Here is an 18,893-nt window from a genome sequence, read left to right as displayed (position 1 = left end):
CACGGAGCCTCCGCACTTATAGTCTATAGGTCCCGTTAGGACCCAGCATAGGCCCAAACCTCTCGGTGAAAACCGCAGCGTCCGCTGGATTCCTTACTAGCTTATAGCTAAGGGGCAGGTCCCTAACTTCGGGCCGGTCCCTATCACACTCCGCTAGCGTGGCTCAGGGCTGTCTGGGGCCTAGGGGAGTACTGGCCTAGTGCTCGGAGTCACGGACTCCAGCACCCTACCTCTTACCCCTTGCCGCTCCAGTCCCCAACTAACTACGTAGTTCCTGCACGCGGAATATATCTCCGGATGCCAACAGAGATCCTCCTTCCCTATTGGCTAGTCCTTCGCGGGCTTTCTGGACCTTAACTGCGCAGACGCGAGCTCCCTGTAGTCCTGGAGTGCTCCTGCTTCTCGCGCATGCGCAACGCCCCTAACAATGGCGGCGCCCTGCTCCGCGAACCGGCGGAACAATCACAACGCGATACCGGCCGTAACCCTTAGTGCTACTCGCTCGCATATACAGGAGAGAAGGTAATACCGCAGGGGACCTGGCTACCCTTATTACCCAAGGCCAAGGGTATACACTGATAAGTGTGCTTTTCTAACAATGTTTTAAAGACTGTCCATTTATCTTCTACATTTTTCCCTGCAAAAACATCATCCCATTGTATTACTACTAGATTAGACCTCATTTTATTAAAATCTGCCTTTCCAAAGTTGAAGGTCTTTGTTGAACCCAAGTAATCTGTTTTTTGATAATTTATTTCAAATGAGACCATGTTATGATCACTGTTAACAAATATTCAAGTCCTGGAACATTTGGGTATTACTTCTACATTGTTTGATATGACCAAATCCAGAACTGCCCCTCTCCTGGTTGGTTCCTCAATAATTGTCTTTTAGCACCCCCAAAACCCTGTTCCCTTTTGTTGTAACGCTAATCTCATTGCCCCAGTCTATGTCTGGATAATTAAAATCCCCCATTATGCAAACATGACCCAGTTTTGATGCCTTCTCCATTTGCAAAAGTATTTTAGCTTCCTCAATCTCACAGATATTTGGTGGTTTATAGCATATTCCCACAAACATTTTCTTTATACTTTTACTTCCACTGCTAATTTCTATCCACAAAGTCTCTACATTTTCATCATTCCCTTCATAAACATCATCCCTTACAATAGGTTTTAGATCCGGTTTAACATATAAACATACTCCACCTCCCCTTCTATTTGGCCGATCCTTCCGAAAAAGGGAATAACCCTCTAAATTAACTGTCCAGTCATGAGTTTCATCCCACCATGTTTCAGTAATGCCTATGATATCATACTGCTCCCTTGCAGCTATTAATTCAAGCTCCCCCATTTTATCTGTCAGGCTTCTTGCATTAGCAAGAATGCATTTCAGGTTTTTTTTCAGCCTGTACTATTATCTTATCTGCTCCTTCCTCCTGTCTCTGGTCACACACCTCCTGTCTCTGGTCACACACCTCCTGTCTCTGGTCACACACTTCCTGCCCTTGGTCACTCACCTCCTGTCCTTGTCACACACCTCCTGCCCTTGGTCACACACCTCCTGCCCATGGTCACACACCTCCTGTCTCTGGTCACACACTTCCTGCCCTTGGTCATACACCTCCTGTCTCTGGTCACACACTTCCTGCTCTTGGTCACACACCTCTGACCCTTGGTCACACACCTCCGGCCCTTGGTCACACACCTCCTGCCCTTGGTCACACACCTCCTGCCCTTGGTCACACACCTCCTGTCTCTGGTCACACACCTCCTGTCTCTGGTCACACACCTCCTGTCTCTGGTCACACACCTCCTGCCCTTGGTCACACACCTCCTGTCTCTGGTCACACACCTCCTGTCTCTGGTCACACACCTCCTGCCCTTGGTCACACACCTCCTGTCTCTGGTCACACACTTCCTGCCCTTGGTCACACACCTCCTGTCTCTGGTCACACACCTCCTGTCTCTGGTCACACACCTCCTGCCCTTGGTCACACACCTCCTGCTCTTGGTCACACACCTCCTGCCCTTGGTCACACACCTCCTGTCTCTGGTCACACACCTCCTGTCTCTGGTCACACACCACCTGTCTCTGGTCACACACCTCAGGCCCTTAGTCACACACCTCCTGCCCTTGGTCACACACCTCCTGTCTTTGGTCACACACCTCCTGCCCTTGGTCACACTCCTCCTGCCCTTGGTCACACACCTCCTGCCCTTGGTCACACGCCTCCTGTCTCTGGTCACACACCTCCTGTCTCTGGTCCCACACCTCCTGTCTCTGGTCACACACCTCAGGCCCTTGGTCACACACCTCCTGCCCTTGGTCACACACCTCCTGCCCTTGGTCACACAGCTCCTGTCTTTGGTCACACACCTCCGGCCCTTGGTCACACATCTCCGGCCCTTGGTCACACACCTCCTGCCTTTGGTCACACACCTCCTGTCTCTGGTCACACACCTCCTGCCCTTGGTCACACACCTCCTGCCCTTGGTCACACACCTCCTGCCCTTGGTCACACACCTCCTGCCCTTGGTCACACACCTCCGGCCCTTGGTCACACATCTCCGGCCCTTGGTCACACACCTCCTGCCTTTGGTCACACACCTCCTGTCTCTGGTCACACACCTCCTGCCCTTGGTCACACACCTCCTGCCCTTGGTCACACACCTCCTGCCCTTGGTCAAACACCTCCTGCCCTTGGTCACACACCTCCTGCCCTTGGTCACACACCTCCAGCGCTTGGTCACACACCTCCGGCCCTTGGTCACACACCTCCTGCCCTTGGTCACACACCTCCTGTCTTTGGTCACACACCTCTGGCCCTTTGTCACACACCTCTGGCCCTTGGTCACACACCTCCGGCCCTTGGTCACACACCTCCTGCCCTTGGTCACACACCTCCTGTCTTTGGTCACACACCTCCGGCCCTTTGTCACACACCTCTGGCCCTTGGTCACACACCTCCGGCCCTTGGTCACACACCTCCGGCCCTTGATCACACATCTCCGGCCCTTGGTCACACACCTCCAGCCCTTGGTCACACACCTCCTGCCCTTGGTCACACACCTCCTGCCCTTGGTCACACACCTCCGGCCCTTGGTCACACACCTCCGGCCCTTGGTCACACACCTCCTGCCCTTGGTCACACACCTCCTGCCCTTGGTCACACACCTCCTGCCCTTGGTCACACACCTCCTGCCCTTGGTCACACACCTCCTGTTCTTGGTCACACAAATCCTGCCCTTGGTCACACACCTCCGGCCCTTGGTCACACACCTCCTGCCCTTGGTCACACACCTCCGGCCCTTGGTCACACACCTCCTGTCTATGGTCACACACCTCATGTCTTTGGTCACACACCTCCTGCCCTTGGTCACACACCTCCTGCCCTTGGTCACACACCTCCTGCCCTTGGTCACACACCTCCTGCCCTTGGTCACACACCTCCTGTTTTTGGTCACACACCTCCTGCCCTTGGTCACACTCCTCCTGCCCTTGGTCACACACCTCCTGCACTTGGTCACACACCTCCTGTCTTTGGTCACACACCTCTGGCCCTTGGTCACACACCTCCGGCCCTTGGTCACACACCTCCGGCCCTTGGTCACACATCTCCGGCCCTTGGTCACACATCTCCGTCCCTTGGTCACACACCTCCGGCCCTTGGTCACACACCTCCTGTCTCTGGTCACACACCTCCTGCCCTTGGTCACACACCTCCTGCCCTTGGTCACACACCTCCTGCCCTTGGTCACACACCTTCTGCCCTTGGTCACACACCTCCTGCCCTTGGTCACCCACCTCCTGTCTTTGGTCACACACCTCCGGCCCTTGGTCACACTCCTCCGGCCCTTGGTCACACACCTCCGGCCCTTGGTCACACATCTCAGGCCCTTGGTCACACACCTCCTTTCTCTGGTCACATACCTCCTGACCTTGGTCACTCACCTCCGGCCCTTGGTCACACACCTCCTGCCCTTGGTCACACACCTCCTGCCCTTGGTCACACACCTCCTGCCCTTGGTCACACACCTCCTGCCCTTGGTCACACACCTCCAGCCCTTGGTCACACACCTCCTGCCCTTGGTCACACACCTCCTGCCCTTGGTCACACACCTCCAGCCCTTGGTCACACACCTCCTGTCCTTGGTCACACACCTCCTGCCCTTGGTCACACACCTCCGGCCCTTGGTCACACACCTCCTGCCCTTGTCACACACCTCAGGCCCTTGGTCACACACCTCCTGCCCTTGGTCACACACCCTCCTGCCCTTGGTCACACACCCTCCTGCCCTTGGTCACACACCTCCAGCCCTTGATCACACACCTCCGGCCCTTGGTCACACACCTCTGGCCCTTGGTCACACACCTCCGGCCCTTGGTCACACACCTCCTGCCCTTGGTCACACACCTCCTGCCCTTGGTCACACACCTCCTGCCCTTGGTCACACACCTCCTGTCTCTGGTCACACACCTCCTGTCTCTGGTCACACACCTCCTGCCCTTGGTCACACACCTCCTGCCCTTGGTCACGCACCTCCTGCCCTTGGTCACGCACCTCCTGCCCTTGGTCACACACCTCCTGTCTCTGGTCACACACCTCCTGTCCTTGGTCACGCACCTCCTGCCCTTGGTCACACACCTCCGGCCCTTGGTCACACACCTCCTGTCCTTGGTCACACACCTCCTGCCCTTGGTCACACACCTCCTGCCCTTGGTCACACACCTCCTGTCTCTGGTCACACACCTCCTGTCTCTGGTCACACACCTCCTGTCTCTGGTAACGCACCTCCTGCCCTTGGTCACACACCCTCCTGCCCTGGGTCACACACCTCCTGTCCTTGGTCACACCCCCTCCTGCCCTGGGTCACACAACCTCCTGCCCTGGGTCACACACCTCCAGCCCTTAGTCACACACCTCCTGCCCTTGGTCACACACCTCCTGCCCTTGGTCAGACACCTCTGCTTTTGGTCACACACCTCCTGCCCTTGGTCACACACCTCCTGCCCTTGGTCACACACCTCTGCTTTTGGTCACACACCTCCTGCCCTTGGTCACACACCTCCTGCCCTTGGTAACACACCTCCTGTCTCGCCCTCGCAGGTTTATTAATGCCCGTCGCCGGATCCTTCAGCCCATGTTGGATTCCAGTCACAGTGAGACTCCAAAAACCAAGAAGAAGAGCGGCCAGAGCCGACCCGTGCAGAGGTTCTGGCCCGACTCCATCGCAGGGGCTTTGTCACAGCACGGGGGGGAGATCGACATGTCTGAGGGTGAGAGACGGGGGGAGATCAGTGTGTCTGAGGGTGAGATGGGGAGGATCAGCGTGTCTGGGGGTGAGAGACGGGGGGGATCAGCATGTCTGAGGGTGAGACGGGGAGGATCAGCGTGTCTGAGCGTGAGAGACAGGGGGATCAGCGTGTCTGACGGTGAGAGACGGGGGGAGATCCGCGTGTCTGAGGGTGAGAGACGGGGAGGATCAGCGTGTCTGGGGGTGAGAGACGGGGGGATCAGCGTGTCTGAGGGTGAGAGACGGGGGGGATCAGCGTGTCTGAGGGTGAAAGACGGGGAGGATCAGCGTGTCTGGGGGTGAGAGACGGGGGGATCAGCGTGTCTGAGGGTGAGAGACGGGGGGGGATCAGCGTGTCTGAGGGTGAGAGACGGGGAGATCAGCGTGTCTGAGGGTGAGAGACGGGGGGATCAGCGTGTCTGAGGTGAGAGACGTGGGGATCAGCGTGTGTGAGCGTGAGAGACGGGGGGTCAGCGTGTGTGAGGGTGAGAGACGGGGGGATCAGCGTGTGTGAGGGTGAGAGACGGGGGGATCAGCGTGTCTGAGGGTGAGAGACGGGGAGATCAGCATGTCTGAGGGTGAGAGATGGGGGGATCAGCGTGTCTGAGGGTGAGAGACGGGGGGATCAGCGTGTCTGAGGGTGAGAGACTGGGGGGATCAGCGTGTCTGAGGGTGAGAGACGGGGGAGATCAGCGTGTCTGAGGGTGAGAGACGGGATCAGCGTGCGTGAGGGTGAGAGATGGGGGGGATCAGCGTGTCTGAGCGTGAGAGACGGAGATCAGCGTGTCTGAGGGTGAGAGTCGGGGGGGATCAGCGTGTCTGAGGTGAGATACAGGGGGATCAGCGTGTCTGAGGGTGAGAGACAGGGGGATCAGCATGTCTGAGGGTGAGAGACGGGGAGATCAGCGTGTCTGAGCGTGAGAGACTAGGAGATCAGCGTGTCTGAGGTGAGAGACGGGGGGGGGGGATCAGCGTGTCTGAGGTGAGAGACGGGGTGGATAAGCGTGTGTGAGGGTGAGAGACGGGGGGGATCAGCGTGTCTGAGGGTGAGAGACGGGGGGATCAGCGTGTCTGAGCGTGAGAGACCGGGGGATCAGCGTGTATGAGGGTGAGAGACGGGGGGGATCAGCATGTCTGAGGGTGAGAGACGGGGGGGATCAGCGTGTCTGAGGGTGAGAGACGGGGTGATTAGCATATCTGAGGGTGAGAGACGGGGGGATCAGCGTGTCTGAGCGTGAGAGACGGGGGGATCAGCGTGTCTGATGGTGAGAGACGGGGGGGATCAGCGTGTGTGAGGGTGAGAGACGGGGAGATCAGCGTGTCTGAGGGTGAGAGACGGGGAGATCAGCATGTCTGAGGGTGAGAGACGGGGGGATCAGCGTGTCTGAGGATGAGAGACGGGGGGATCAGCGTGTGTGAGGGTGAGAGACGGGGGGATCAGCGTGTCTGAGGGTGAGAGACGGGGGGATCAGCGTGTCTGAGGGTGAGAGACGGGGGGGATCAGCGTGTCTGAGGGTGAGAGACGGGGGGGATCAGCGTGTCTGAGGGTGAGAGACGGGGGGATCAGCGTGTCTGAGGGTGAGACACGGGGGGGATCAGCGTGTCTGAGGGTGAGAGACGGGGGGATCAGCGTGTCTGAGGGTGAGACACGGGGGGGATCAGCGTGTCTGAGGGTGAGAGACGGGGGGGATCAGCGTGTCTGAGGGTGAGAGACGGGGGGGATCAGCGTGTCTGAGGCTGAGATACGGGGGAGATCAGCGTGTCTGATGTGAGAGACGGGGGGGATCAGCGTGTCTGAGGGTGAGAGACGGGGGGGATCAGCGTGTCTGAGGGTGAGAGACGGGGGGGATCAGCGTGTCTGAGGGTGAGAGACGGGGGGATCAGCGTGTCTGAGGGTGAGAGACGGGGGGGATCAGCGTGTGTGAGGGTGAGAGACGGGGGGATCAGCGTATCTGAGGGTGAGAGACGGGGGGATCAGCGTGTCTGAGGGTGAGACACGGGGGGGATCAGCGTGTGTGAGCGTGAGAGACGGGGGGTCAGCGTGTGTGAGGGTGAGAGACGGGGGGATCAGCGTGTGTGAGGGTGAGAGACGGGGGAGATCAGCGTGTCTGAGGGTGAGAGACGGGGGGATCAGCGTGTGTGAGGGTGAGAGACGGGGGGATCAGCGTGTCTGAGGGTGAGAGACGGGGAGATCAGCATGTCTGAGGGTGAGAGATGGGGGGATCAGCGTGTCTGAGGGTGAGAGACGGGGGGATCAGCGTGTCTGAGGGTGAGAGACTGGGGGGATCAGCGTGTCTGAGGGTGAGAGACGGGGGAGATCAGCGTGTCTGAGGGTGAGAGACGGGATCAGCGTGCGTGAGGGTGAGAGATGGGGGGGATCAGCGTGTCTGAGCGTGAGAGACGGGGAGATCAGCGTGTCTGAGGGTGAGAGTCGGGGGGGATCAGCGTGTCTGAGGTGAGATACAGGGGGAGCAGCGTGTCTGAGGGTGAGAGACAGGGGGATCAGCGTGTCTGAGCGTGAGAGACTAGGAAATCAGCGTGTCTGAGGTGAGAGACGGGGGGGGGGGGGTCAGCGTGTCTGAGGTGAGAGACGGGGTGGATAAGCGTGTGTGAGGGTGAGAGACGGGGGGGATCAGCGTGTCTGAGGGTGAGAGACGGGGGGATCAGCGTGTCTGAGCGTGAGAGACCGGGGGATCAGCGTGTATGAAGGTGAGAGACGGGGGGGATCAGCATGTCTGAGGGTGAGAGACGGGGGGGATCAGCGTGTCTGAGGGTGAGAGACGGGGTGATTAGCATATCTGAGGGTGAGAGACGGGGGGATCAGCGTGTCTGAGCGTGAGAGACGGGGGGATCAGCGTGTCTGAGGGTGAGAGACGGGGGGATCAGCGTGTGTGAGGGTGAGAGACGGGGAGATCAGCGTGTCTGAGGGTGAGAGACGGGGAGATCAGCATGTCTGAGGGTGAGAGACGGGGGGATCAGCGTGTCTGAGGATGAGAGACGGGGGGATCAGCGTGTGTGAGGGTGAGAGACGGGGGGATCAGCGTGTCTGAGGGTGAGAGACGGGGGGGATCAGCGTGTCTGAGGGTGAGAGACGGGGGGGATCAGCGTGTCTGAGGGTGAGAGACGGGGGGGATCAGCGTGTCTGAGGGTGAGAGACGGGGGGATCAGCGTGTCTGAGGGTGAGACACGGGGGGGATCAGCGTGTCTGAGGGTGAGAGACGGGGGGGATCAGCGTGTGTGAGGGTGAGAGACGGGGGGGATCAGCGTGTCTGAGGGTGAGAGATGGGGGGGATCAGCGTGTCTGAGGGTGAGAGACGGGGAGATCAGTGTGTGCGAGGGTGAGAGACGGGGGATCAGCGTGTCTGAGGGTGAGAGACGGGGGGATCAGCGTGTCTGAGGGTGAGAGACGGGGGAGATCAGCGTGTCTGAGGGTGAGAGACGGGGGGGATCAGCGTGTCTGAGGGTGAGAGACGGGGGGATCAGCGTGTCTGAGGGTGAGAGACGGGGGGATCAGCGTGTCTGAGGGTGAGAGACGGGGGGGATCAGCGTGTGAGGGTGAGAGACGGGGGGGATCAGCGTGTCTGAGGGTGAGAGACGGGGGGGATCAGCGTGTCTGAGGGTGAGAGACGGGGGGGATCAGCGTGTCTGAGGGTGAGAGACGGGGGGGATCAGCGTGTCTGAGGGTGAGAGACGGGGGGGATCAGCGTGTCTGAGGGTGAGAGACGGGGGGGATCAGCGTGTCTGAGGGTGAGAGACGGGGGGGATCAGCGTGTCTGAGGGTGAGAGACGGGGGGGATCAGCGTGTCTGAGGGTGAGAGACGGGGGGGATCAGCGTGTCTGAGGGTGAGAGACGGGGGGGATCAGCGTGTCTGAGGGTGAGAGACGGGGGGGGATCAGCGTGTCTGAGGGTGAGAGACGGGGGGGATCAGCGTGTCTGAGGGTGAGAGACGGGGGGATCAGCGTGTCTGAGGGTGAGAGACGGGGGGGATCAGCGTGTCTGAGGGTGAGAGACGGGGGGGATCAGCGTGTCTGAGGGTGAGAGACGGGGGGGATCAGCGTGTCTGAGGGTGAGAGACGGGGGGGATCAGCGTGTCTGAGGGTGAGAGACGGGGGGGATCAGCGTGTCTGAGGGTGAGAGACGGGGGGGATCAGCGTGTCTGAGGGTGAAAGACGGGGGGATCAGCGTGTCTGAGGGTGAGAGACGGGGGGGATCAGCGTGTCTGAGGGTGAGAGACGGGGGGGATCAGCGTGTCTGAGGGTGAGAGACGGGGGGGATCAGCGTGTCTGAGGGTGAGAGACGGGGGGATCAGGGGTTACTCACAGCAGACAGCTTAGGCGTGTAATACATTGCGTGCGCTACCGTGCGCGCGTCAATTACAGTTGGGTGTGGGAGGCTGACGTTAATACAGCCGAGACGCGCACAGGGCCGGGAGCGCACAGGGCCGGGAGCGCACAGGGCCGGGAGCGCACAGGGCCGGGAGCGCACAGGGCCGGGAGCGCACAGGGCCGGGAGCGCACAGGGCCGGGAGCGCACAGGGCCGGGAGCGCACAGGGCCGGGAGCGCACAGGGCCGGGAGCGCACAGGGCCGGGAGCGATGCCGCGGCACATCACAGGAAATACATGAAAATGTATATTTTCGCGCTGCTGCCGCGCCACGTGACGCTGCCACGCCAATTACAGTGCGACTATCGCCCCCTAGCCACGCACGCCACCGCTTACAATATGTAAACGAAACGCGCGCACCGCCCGCATGCGCAACGCCGTGTGCACGCCCGCATGCGCACCAGCCCTGCGGTCTCATCGCTGTGTATCTGTCTCCCTGTAGGCACACTGGTGACGCTCTCGGGCACTCTGGCAGCAGACAGCCTGCAGTCTCTGACCTCGGACGGGGCGACGCTCGCGGTGCAGGAGGTGATGTTGGGGGGACAGAGCGATGACGAGTCTCTGGACACAGATCAGGAGGACACGGACACGGGACTCACTGTGGGGGATCTCAGGGGGCTGGTGCTTGGAAGTGGGGGGCTGCAGTGACGGGCATGGGGGGTGACACGCTGCAGTGTCTGGGACATACAGCAAGAGACTGCAATGCCACAGTGGGACACGCTGCAGTGACACGCATTGCCAGATCACCGGCGTGTCACACACAGTGTGCAGCGAGACACAGTGAGTCCTGCCGTGTCAGAGCCACACGGTTACACACTCACAGCCCCCTCCTCTCACTGCCACGCGGTTACACACTCACAGCCCCCTCCTCTCACTGCCACGCGGTTACACACTCACAGCCCCCTCCTCTCACTGCCACGCTCATCGTTTTCTTCACTTGCGACAAAATCTTTTGCACCTTAAAAAACTGACCGTCGCATCCAAGGACCTGCTGCCCCCAGAGACCCCCAAATCTGGAGGAACCTGCTGCCCCCAGAGACCCCCAAATCTGGAGGAACCTGCTGCCCCCAGAGACCCCCAAAGCTGGAGGAACCTGCTGCCCCAGAGACCCCCTAAGCTGGAGGAACCTGCTGCCCCCAGAGACCCCCTAAGCTGGAGGAACCTGCTGCCCCAGAGACCCCCTAAGCTGGAGGAACCTGCTGCCCCAGAGACCCCCTAAGCTGGAGGAACCTGCTGCCCCCAGAGACCCCCAAAGCTGGAGGAACCAGCTGCCCCCAGAGACCCCCAGAGCTGTGGGAACCTGCTGCCCCCAGAGACCCCCAAAGCTGGAGGAACCTGCTGCCCCCAGAGACCCCCAAAGCTGGAGGAACCTGCTGCCCCCAGAGACCCCCGAAGCTGGAGGAACCAGCTGCCCCAGAGACCCCCAAAGCTGGAGGAACCTGCTGCCCCCAGAGACTCCCGGAGCTTAAGTAGGGGGGCCCTACCTGCTGCCCCACGCCCCCCAAAGCTGAAGCAGGGGAGTCATTGAGCAAGCAGACTGAGCACACTATGAGCAGGGTTTACCCCGAGAGTGGGACAAGAGAAGGATTCCCCAGCCCCAAATATTCATCTATCAAATATATCATTTTATCCCGTGCACTCCTGTACTAATACCGAACCCAACGGGGGGGGGGGGGCCAAAGGGAAATTGAGCCTCAGTAGTCGTATTCTGGGGGGCTGTACTGTGACACGCCGTGTATCCCCCATGCTGTGAGTTTGGGGGCCTGTACTGTTACACGCTGTGTATCCCCCATACTGTGAGTTTGGGGGCCTGTATTGTGACACGCCGTGTATCCCCCATATGGTGAGTTTGGGGGGCTGTACTGTGACACGCTGTGTATCCCCCATATTGTGAGTTTGGGGGCCTGTACTGTTACACGCTGTGTATCCCCCATACTGTGAGTTTGGGGGGCTGTACAGTGACATGCCATGCATCCCCCAAACTGTGAGTTTGGGGGGCTGTACTTTGACACGCTGTGTATCCCCCATACTGTGAGTTTGGGGGCCTGTACTTTTTTACGCCGTGTATCCCCCATACTGTGAGTTTGGGGGGCTGTACAGCGACATGCCATGTATTCCCCAAACTGTGAGTTTGGGGGGGCTGTACATTGACACGCTGTGTATCCCCCATGCTGTGAGTTTGGGGGGGCTGAACATTGACATGCTGTGTATCCCCCATACTGGGTTTGAGGGGGCTGTACAGTGACATGCCGTGTATCCCCCAAACTGTGAGTTTGGGGGGGCTGTACATTGACACGCTGTGTATCCCCCATACTGTGTTTGAGGGGGCTGTACAGTGACATGCTGTGTATCCCCCATACTGTGAGTTTGGGGGGGCTGTAGAGTGAAACGCTGTGTATCCCCCATTCTGTGTTTGAGCGTGGGTGGGAGGGAGCTATACACCTGTCCTAGTGGGGGGGGGGGGTGGTACAGTGACACGCTGTGTATCCCCCATACTGTGTGTTAGCTATGCTCCCTGTCCTAGTGGGGGGACGGTGCCGTGTCCCTGTCCTAGTGGGGGGACGGTGCCGTGTCCCTGGACTCCTTGATGGGACGAGTGAATTTTTACTCCACAAATAACAGAACTGTATTTTTGTAGAGTTGTGAGAAAGAACAAACCTTAAAATAAACTCATATCCAGCGTGTGGCTGTCTCTGCTCTCAGGGGATGTCTAATATCCAGCGTGCAGCTGTCTCTGCTCTCAGGGGATGTCTAATATCCAGTGTGCGGCTGTCTCTGCTTTCAGGGGATGTCTAATATCCAGTGTGCGGCCATCTCTGCTCTCAGGGGATGTCTAATATCCAGCGTGTGGCTGTCTCTGCTCTCAGGGGATGTCTAATATCCAGCATGTGTCCGTCTCTGCTCTCAGGGGATGTCTAATATCCAGCGTGCGACAGTCTATACTCTCACGGGGGATGTCTAATATCCAGCGTGCTGCCATCTCTGCTCTCAGGGGGGATGTCTAATATCCAGCGTGCGGCTGTCTCTGCTCTCGGGGGATGTCTAATATTCAGCGTGCGTCCGTCTCTGCTCTCAGGGGTTGTCTAATATCCAGTGTGCAGCTGTTTCTGCTCTCAGGGGATGTCTAATATCCAGCGTGCGTCCGTCTCTGCTCTCAGAGGATGTCTAATATCCAGCGTGTGGCTGTCTCTGCTCTCAGGGGATGTCTAATATCCAGCATGTGTCCGTCTCTGCTCTCGGGATGTCTAATATCCAGCGTGCGACAGTCTATACTCTCACGGGGGATGTCTAATATCCAGCGTGCGGCCATCTCTGCTCTCAGGGGGGATGTCTAATATCCAGCGTGCGGCTGTCTCTGCTCTCGGGGGATGTCTAATATCCAGCATGCGGCTGTCTCTGCTCTCGGGGGATGTCTAATATCCAGCATGCGTCCGTCTCTGCTCTCAGGGGATGTCTAATATCCAGCGTGCGTCCGTCTCTGCTCTCAGGGGATGTCTAATATCCAGCGTCTGGCCGTCTCTGCTCTCAGGGGATGTCTAATATCCAGCGTCTGGCCGTCTGCTCTCAGGGGATGTCTAATATCCAGCGTGCATCCGTCTCTGCTCTCAGGGGATGTCTCTGCTCTCAGGGGATGTCTAATATCCAGAGTACGGCCACCTTGATCTAAAAAGGGATTTCTAATATCCAGAGTGTGGCCGTCTCTGCTCTTATGGGGGGATGTCTAATATCCAGCGTGCGACAGTCTATACTCTCACGGGGGATGTCTAATGTCCAGCGTGCTGCCATCTCTGCTCTCAGGGGGGATGTCTAATATCCAGCGTGCGTCCGTCTCTGCTCTCGGGACGTCTAATATCCAGCGTGCGGCCGTCTCTGCTCTCGGGACGTCTAATATCCAGCGTGCTGCCATCTCTGCTCTCAGGGGGGATGTCTAATATCCAGCGTGCGTCCGTCTCTGCTCTCGGGACGTCTAATATCCAGCGTGCGGCCGTCTCTGCTCTCAGGACGTCTAATATCCAGCGTGCAGACGTCTCTGCCGTCAGGGGGTGTCTAATATCCAGCGTGCGGCTGTCTCTGCTCTCAGGGGATGTCTAATATCCAGCGTGCGGCCGTGTCTGCTCTCAGGGGATGTCTAATATCCAGCGTGCGGCCGTGTCTGCTCTCAGGGGATGTCTAATATCCAGCGTGCGGCTGTCTCTGCTTTCAAGGGATGTCTAATATCCAGAGTACGGCTGTCTCTGCTCAGGGGATGTCTAATATCCAGCGTCTGGCCGTCTCTGCTCTCAGAGGATGTCTAATATCCAGCGTCTGGCCGTCTCTGCTCTCAGGGGATGTCTAATATCCAGCGTCTGGCCGTCTGCTCTCAGGGGATGTCTAATATCCAGCGTGCATCCGTCTCTGCTCTCAGGGGATGTCTAATATCCAGCGTGCGGCCGTCTCTGCTCTCAGGGGATGTCTAATATCCAGTGTGTGTTTTTCTGCTCTCAGCGGATGTCTAATATTCAGCGTGTGGCTGTCTCTGCTCTCAGGGGATGTCTAATATCCAGCGTGCGGCCGTGTCTGCTCTCAGGGGATGTCTAATATCCAGCGTGCGGCTGTCTCTGCTGTCAAGGGATGTCTAATATCCAGAGTACGGCCACCTTGATCTAAAAAGGGATTTCTAATATCCAGAGTGTGGCCGTCTCTGCTCTTATGGGGGGATGTCTAATATCCAGCGTGCGACAGTCTATACTCTCACGGGGGATGTCTAATGTCCAGCGTGCTGCCATCTCTGCTCTCAGGGGGGATGTCTAATATCCAGCGTGCGGCCGTCTCTGCTCTCGGGACGTCTAATATCCAGCGTGCGGCTGTCTCTGCTCTCAGGACGTCTAATATCCAGCGTGCAGACGTCTCTGCCGTCAGGGGGTGTCTAATATCCAGCGTGCGGCTGTCTCTGCTCTCAGGACGTCTAATATCCAGCGTGCAGACGTCTCTGCCGTCAGGGGGTGTCTAATATCCAGCGTGCGGCTGTTTCTGCTGTCAGGGGATGTCTAATATCCAGCGTGCGGCTGTCTCTGCTCTCAGGGGATGTCTAATATCCAGCGTGCAGCTGTCTACTCTCAGGGGATGTCTAATATCCAGCGCGTGAATCATAAAAAAGTGAATATAAAGGCGCGAACAACTCAATTATAAAATTAAAAATAGTGAATGTGTAGCGCTAATATAAATCACACACAATAAAAATAGTGAATGTGTAGCGCTAATATAAATCACACACAATAAAAATAGTGAATGTGTAGCGCTAATATAAATCACACACAATAAAAATAGTGAATGTGTAGAGCTAATATAAATCACACACAATAAAAATAGTGAATGTGTAGCGCTAATATAAATCACACACAATAAAAATAGTGAATGTGTAGCGCTAATATAAATCACACACAATAAAAATAGTGAATGTGTAGCGCTAATATAAATCACACACAATAAAAATAGTGAATGTGTAGCGCTAATATAAATCACACACAATAAAAATAGTGAATGTGTAGCGCTAATATAAATCACACACAATAAAAATAGTGAATGTGTAGAGCTAATATAAATCACACACAATAAAAATAGTGAATGTGTAGCGCTAATATAAATCACACACAATAAAAATAGTGAATGTGTAGAGCTAATATAAATCACACACAATAAAAATAGTGAATGTGTAGCGCTAATATAAATCACACACAATAAAAATAGTGAATGTGTAGAGCTAATATAAATCACACACAATAAAAATAGTGAATGTGTAGCGCTAATATAAATCACACACAATAAAAATAGTGAATGTGTAGCGCTAATATAAATCACACACAATAAAAATAGTGAATGTGTAGCGCTAATATAAATCACACACAATAAAAATAGTGAATGTGTAGCGCTAATATAAATCACACACAATAAAAATAGTGAATGTGTAGAGCTAATATAAATCACACACAATAAAAATAGTGAATGTGTAGCGCTAATATAAATCACACACAATAAAAATAGTGAATGTGTAGAGCTAATATAAATCACACACAATTAAAATAGTGAATGTGTAGCGCTAATATAAATCACACACAATAAAAATAGTGAATGTGTAGAGCTAATATAAATCACACACAATTAAAATAGTGAATGTGTAGCGCTAATATAAATCACACACAATAAAAATAGTGAATGTGTAGCGCTAATATAAATCACACACATTAAAAATAGTGAATGTGTAGCGCTAATATAAATCACACACAATAAAAATAGTGAATATGTAGCGCTAATATAAATCACACACAATAAAAATAGTGAATGTGTAGCGCTAATATAAATCACACACAATAAAAATAGTGAATGTGTAGCGCTAATATAAATCACACACAATAAAAATAGTGAATGTGTAGCGCTAATATAAATCACACACAATAAAAATAGTGAATGTGTAGCGCTAATATAAATCACACACAATAAAAATAGTGAATGTGTAGCGCTAATATAAATCACACACAATAAAAATAGTGAATGTGTAGCGCTAATATAAATCACACACAATAAAAATAGTGAATGTGTAGCGCTAATATAAATCACACACAATAAAAATAGTGAATGTGTAGAGCTAATATAAATCACACACAATAAAAATAGTGAATGTGTAGAGCTAATATAAATCACACACAATAAAAATAGTGAATGTGTAGCGCTAATATAAATCACACACAATAAAAATAATGAATGTGTAGCGCTAATATAAATCACACACAATAAAAATAGTGAATGTGTAGCGCTAATATAAATCACACACAATAAAAATAGTGAATGTGTAGCGCTAATATAAATCACACACAATAAAAATAGTGAATGTGTAGAGCTAATATAAATCACACACAATAAAAATAGTGAATGTGTAGCGCTAATATAAATCACACACAATAAAAATAGTGAATGTGTAGCGCTAATATAAATCACACACAATAAAAATAGTGAATGTGTAGCGCTAATATAAATCACACACAATAAAAATAGTGAATATGTAGAGCTAATATAAATCACACACAATAAAAATAGTGAATGTGTAGCGCTAATATAAATCACACACAATAAAAATAGTGACTGTGTAGCGCTAATATAAATCACACACAATAAAAATAGTGCATGTGTAGCGCTAATATAAATCACACACAATAAAAATAGTGAATGTGTAGCGCTAATATAAATCACACACAATAAAAATAGTGAATGTGTAGAGCTAATATAAATCACACACAATAAAAATAGTGAATGTGTAGCGCTAATATAAATCACACACAATAAAAATAGTGAATGTGTAGAGCTAATATAAATCACACACAATTAAAATAGTGAATGTGTAGCGCTAATATAAATCACACACAATAAAAATAGTGAATGTGTAGCGCTAATATAAATCACACACATTAAAAATAGTGAATGTGTAGCGCTAATATAAATCACACACAATAAAAATAGAGAATGTGTAGCGCTAATATAAATCACACACAATAAAAATAGTGAATGTGTAGCGCTAATATAAATCACACACAATAAAAATAGTGAATGTGTAGAGCTAATATAAATCACACACAATAAAAATAGTGAATGTGTAGCGCTAATATAAATCACACACAATAAAAATAGTGAATGTGTAGAGCTAATATAAATCACACACAATAAAAATAGTGAATGTGTAGCGCTAATATAAATCACACACAATAAAAATAGTGAATGTGTAGCGCTAATATAAATCACACACAATAAAAATAGTGAATGTGTAGCGCTAATATAAATCACACACAATAAAAATAGTGAATGTGTAGAGCTAATATAAATCACACACAATAAAAATAGTGAATGTGTAGCGCTAATATAAATCACACACAATAAAAATAGTGAATGTGTAGCGCTAATATAATCACACACAATAAAAATAGTGAATGTGTAGCGCTAATATAAATCACACACAATAAAAATAGTGAATGTGTAGCGCTAATATAAATCACACACAATAAAAATAGTGAATGTGTAGCGCTAATATAAATCACACACAATAAAAATAGTGAATGTGTAGCGCTAATATAAATCACACACAATAAAAATAGTGAATGTGTAGCGCTAATATAAATCACACACAATAAAAATAGTGAATGTGTAGCGCTAATATAAATCACACACAATAAAAATAGTGAATGTGTAGCGCTAATATAAATCACACACAATAAAAATAGTGAATGTGTAGCGCTAATATAAATCACACACAATAAAAATAGTGAATGTGTAGCGCTAATATAAATCACACACAATAAAAATAGTGAATGTGTAGCGCTAATATAAATCACACACAATAAAAATAGTGAATGTGTAGCGCTAATATAAATCACACACAATAAAAATAGTGAATGTGTAGCGCTAATATAAATCACACACAATAAAAATAGTGAATGTGTAGCGCTAATATAAATCACACACAATAAAAATAGTGAATGTGTAGCGCTAATATAAATCACACACAATAAAAATAGTGAATGTGTAGCGCTAATATAAATCACACACAATAAAAATAGTGAATGTGTAGCGCTAATATAAATCACACACAATAAAAATAGTGAATGTGTAGCGCTAATATAAATCACACACAATAAAAATAGTGAATGTGTAGCGCTAATATAAATCACACACAATAAAAATAGTGAATGTGTAGCGCTAATATAAATCACACACAATAAAAATAGTGAATGTGTAGCGCTAATATAAATCACACACAATAAAATAGTGAATGTGTAGCGCCTAATATAATCCACACAATAAATAGTGAATGTGTAGAGCTAATATAAATCACACACAATAAAAATAGTGAATGTGTAGCGCTAATATAAATCACACACAATAAAAATAGTGAATGTGTAGCGCTAATATAAATCACACACAATAAAAATAGTGAATGTGTAGCGCTAATATAAATCACACACAATAAAAATAGTGAATGTGTAGCGCTAATATAAATCACACACAATAAAAATAGTGAATGTGTAGCGCTAATATAAATCACACACAATAAAAATAGTGAATGTGTAGAGCTAATATAAATCACACACAATAAAAATAGTGAATGTGTAGCGCTAATATAAATCACACACAATAAAAATAGTGAATGTGTAGCGCTAATATAAATCACAGCACAATAAAAATAGTGA

The 18,893-nt window shown here is 52.1% G+C and overlaps 1 protein-coding gene across 6 annotated transcripts in view; it reads left to right on the top strand.

Moving 5' to 3' along the window:
• Positions 1-12,360, top strand: part of PKNOX1 (PBX/knotted 1 homeobox 1) — a 236,018-nt gene extending 223,658 nt beyond the window's left edge. For 5 of the 6 annotated variants that reach the window (XM_075580548.1, XM_075580545.1, XM_075580546.1 and 2 more), the window contains 2 exons: positions 5,111-5,280; positions 10,124-12,360. In XM_075580548.1, coding sequence (XP_075436663.1) covers positions 5,111-5,280; positions 10,124-10,329 — 376 coding nt within the window. In that variant the 3' untranslated portion in view covers positions 10,330-12,360. The remainder of the gene's footprint in view (positions 1-5,110; positions 5,281-10,123) is intronic. The other variant, XR_012790040.1, reaches the window with a different exon arrangement.
• Positions 12,361-18,893: the final 6,533 nt, after the last annotated feature.

The sequence above is a fragment of the Ascaphus truei genome (assembly GCF_040206685.1).
Source record: "Ascaphus truei isolate aAscTru1 chromosome 3 unlocalized genomic scaffold, aAscTru1.hap1 SUPER_3_unloc_12, whole genome shotgun sequence".
Lineage (NCBI taxonomy): Eukaryota > Metazoa > Chordata > Amphibia > Anura > Ascaphidae > Ascaphus > Ascaphus truei.
Note: the sequence above shows the minus strand (reverse complement) of the source record. Positions and strands in the feature narration are given on the sequence as shown.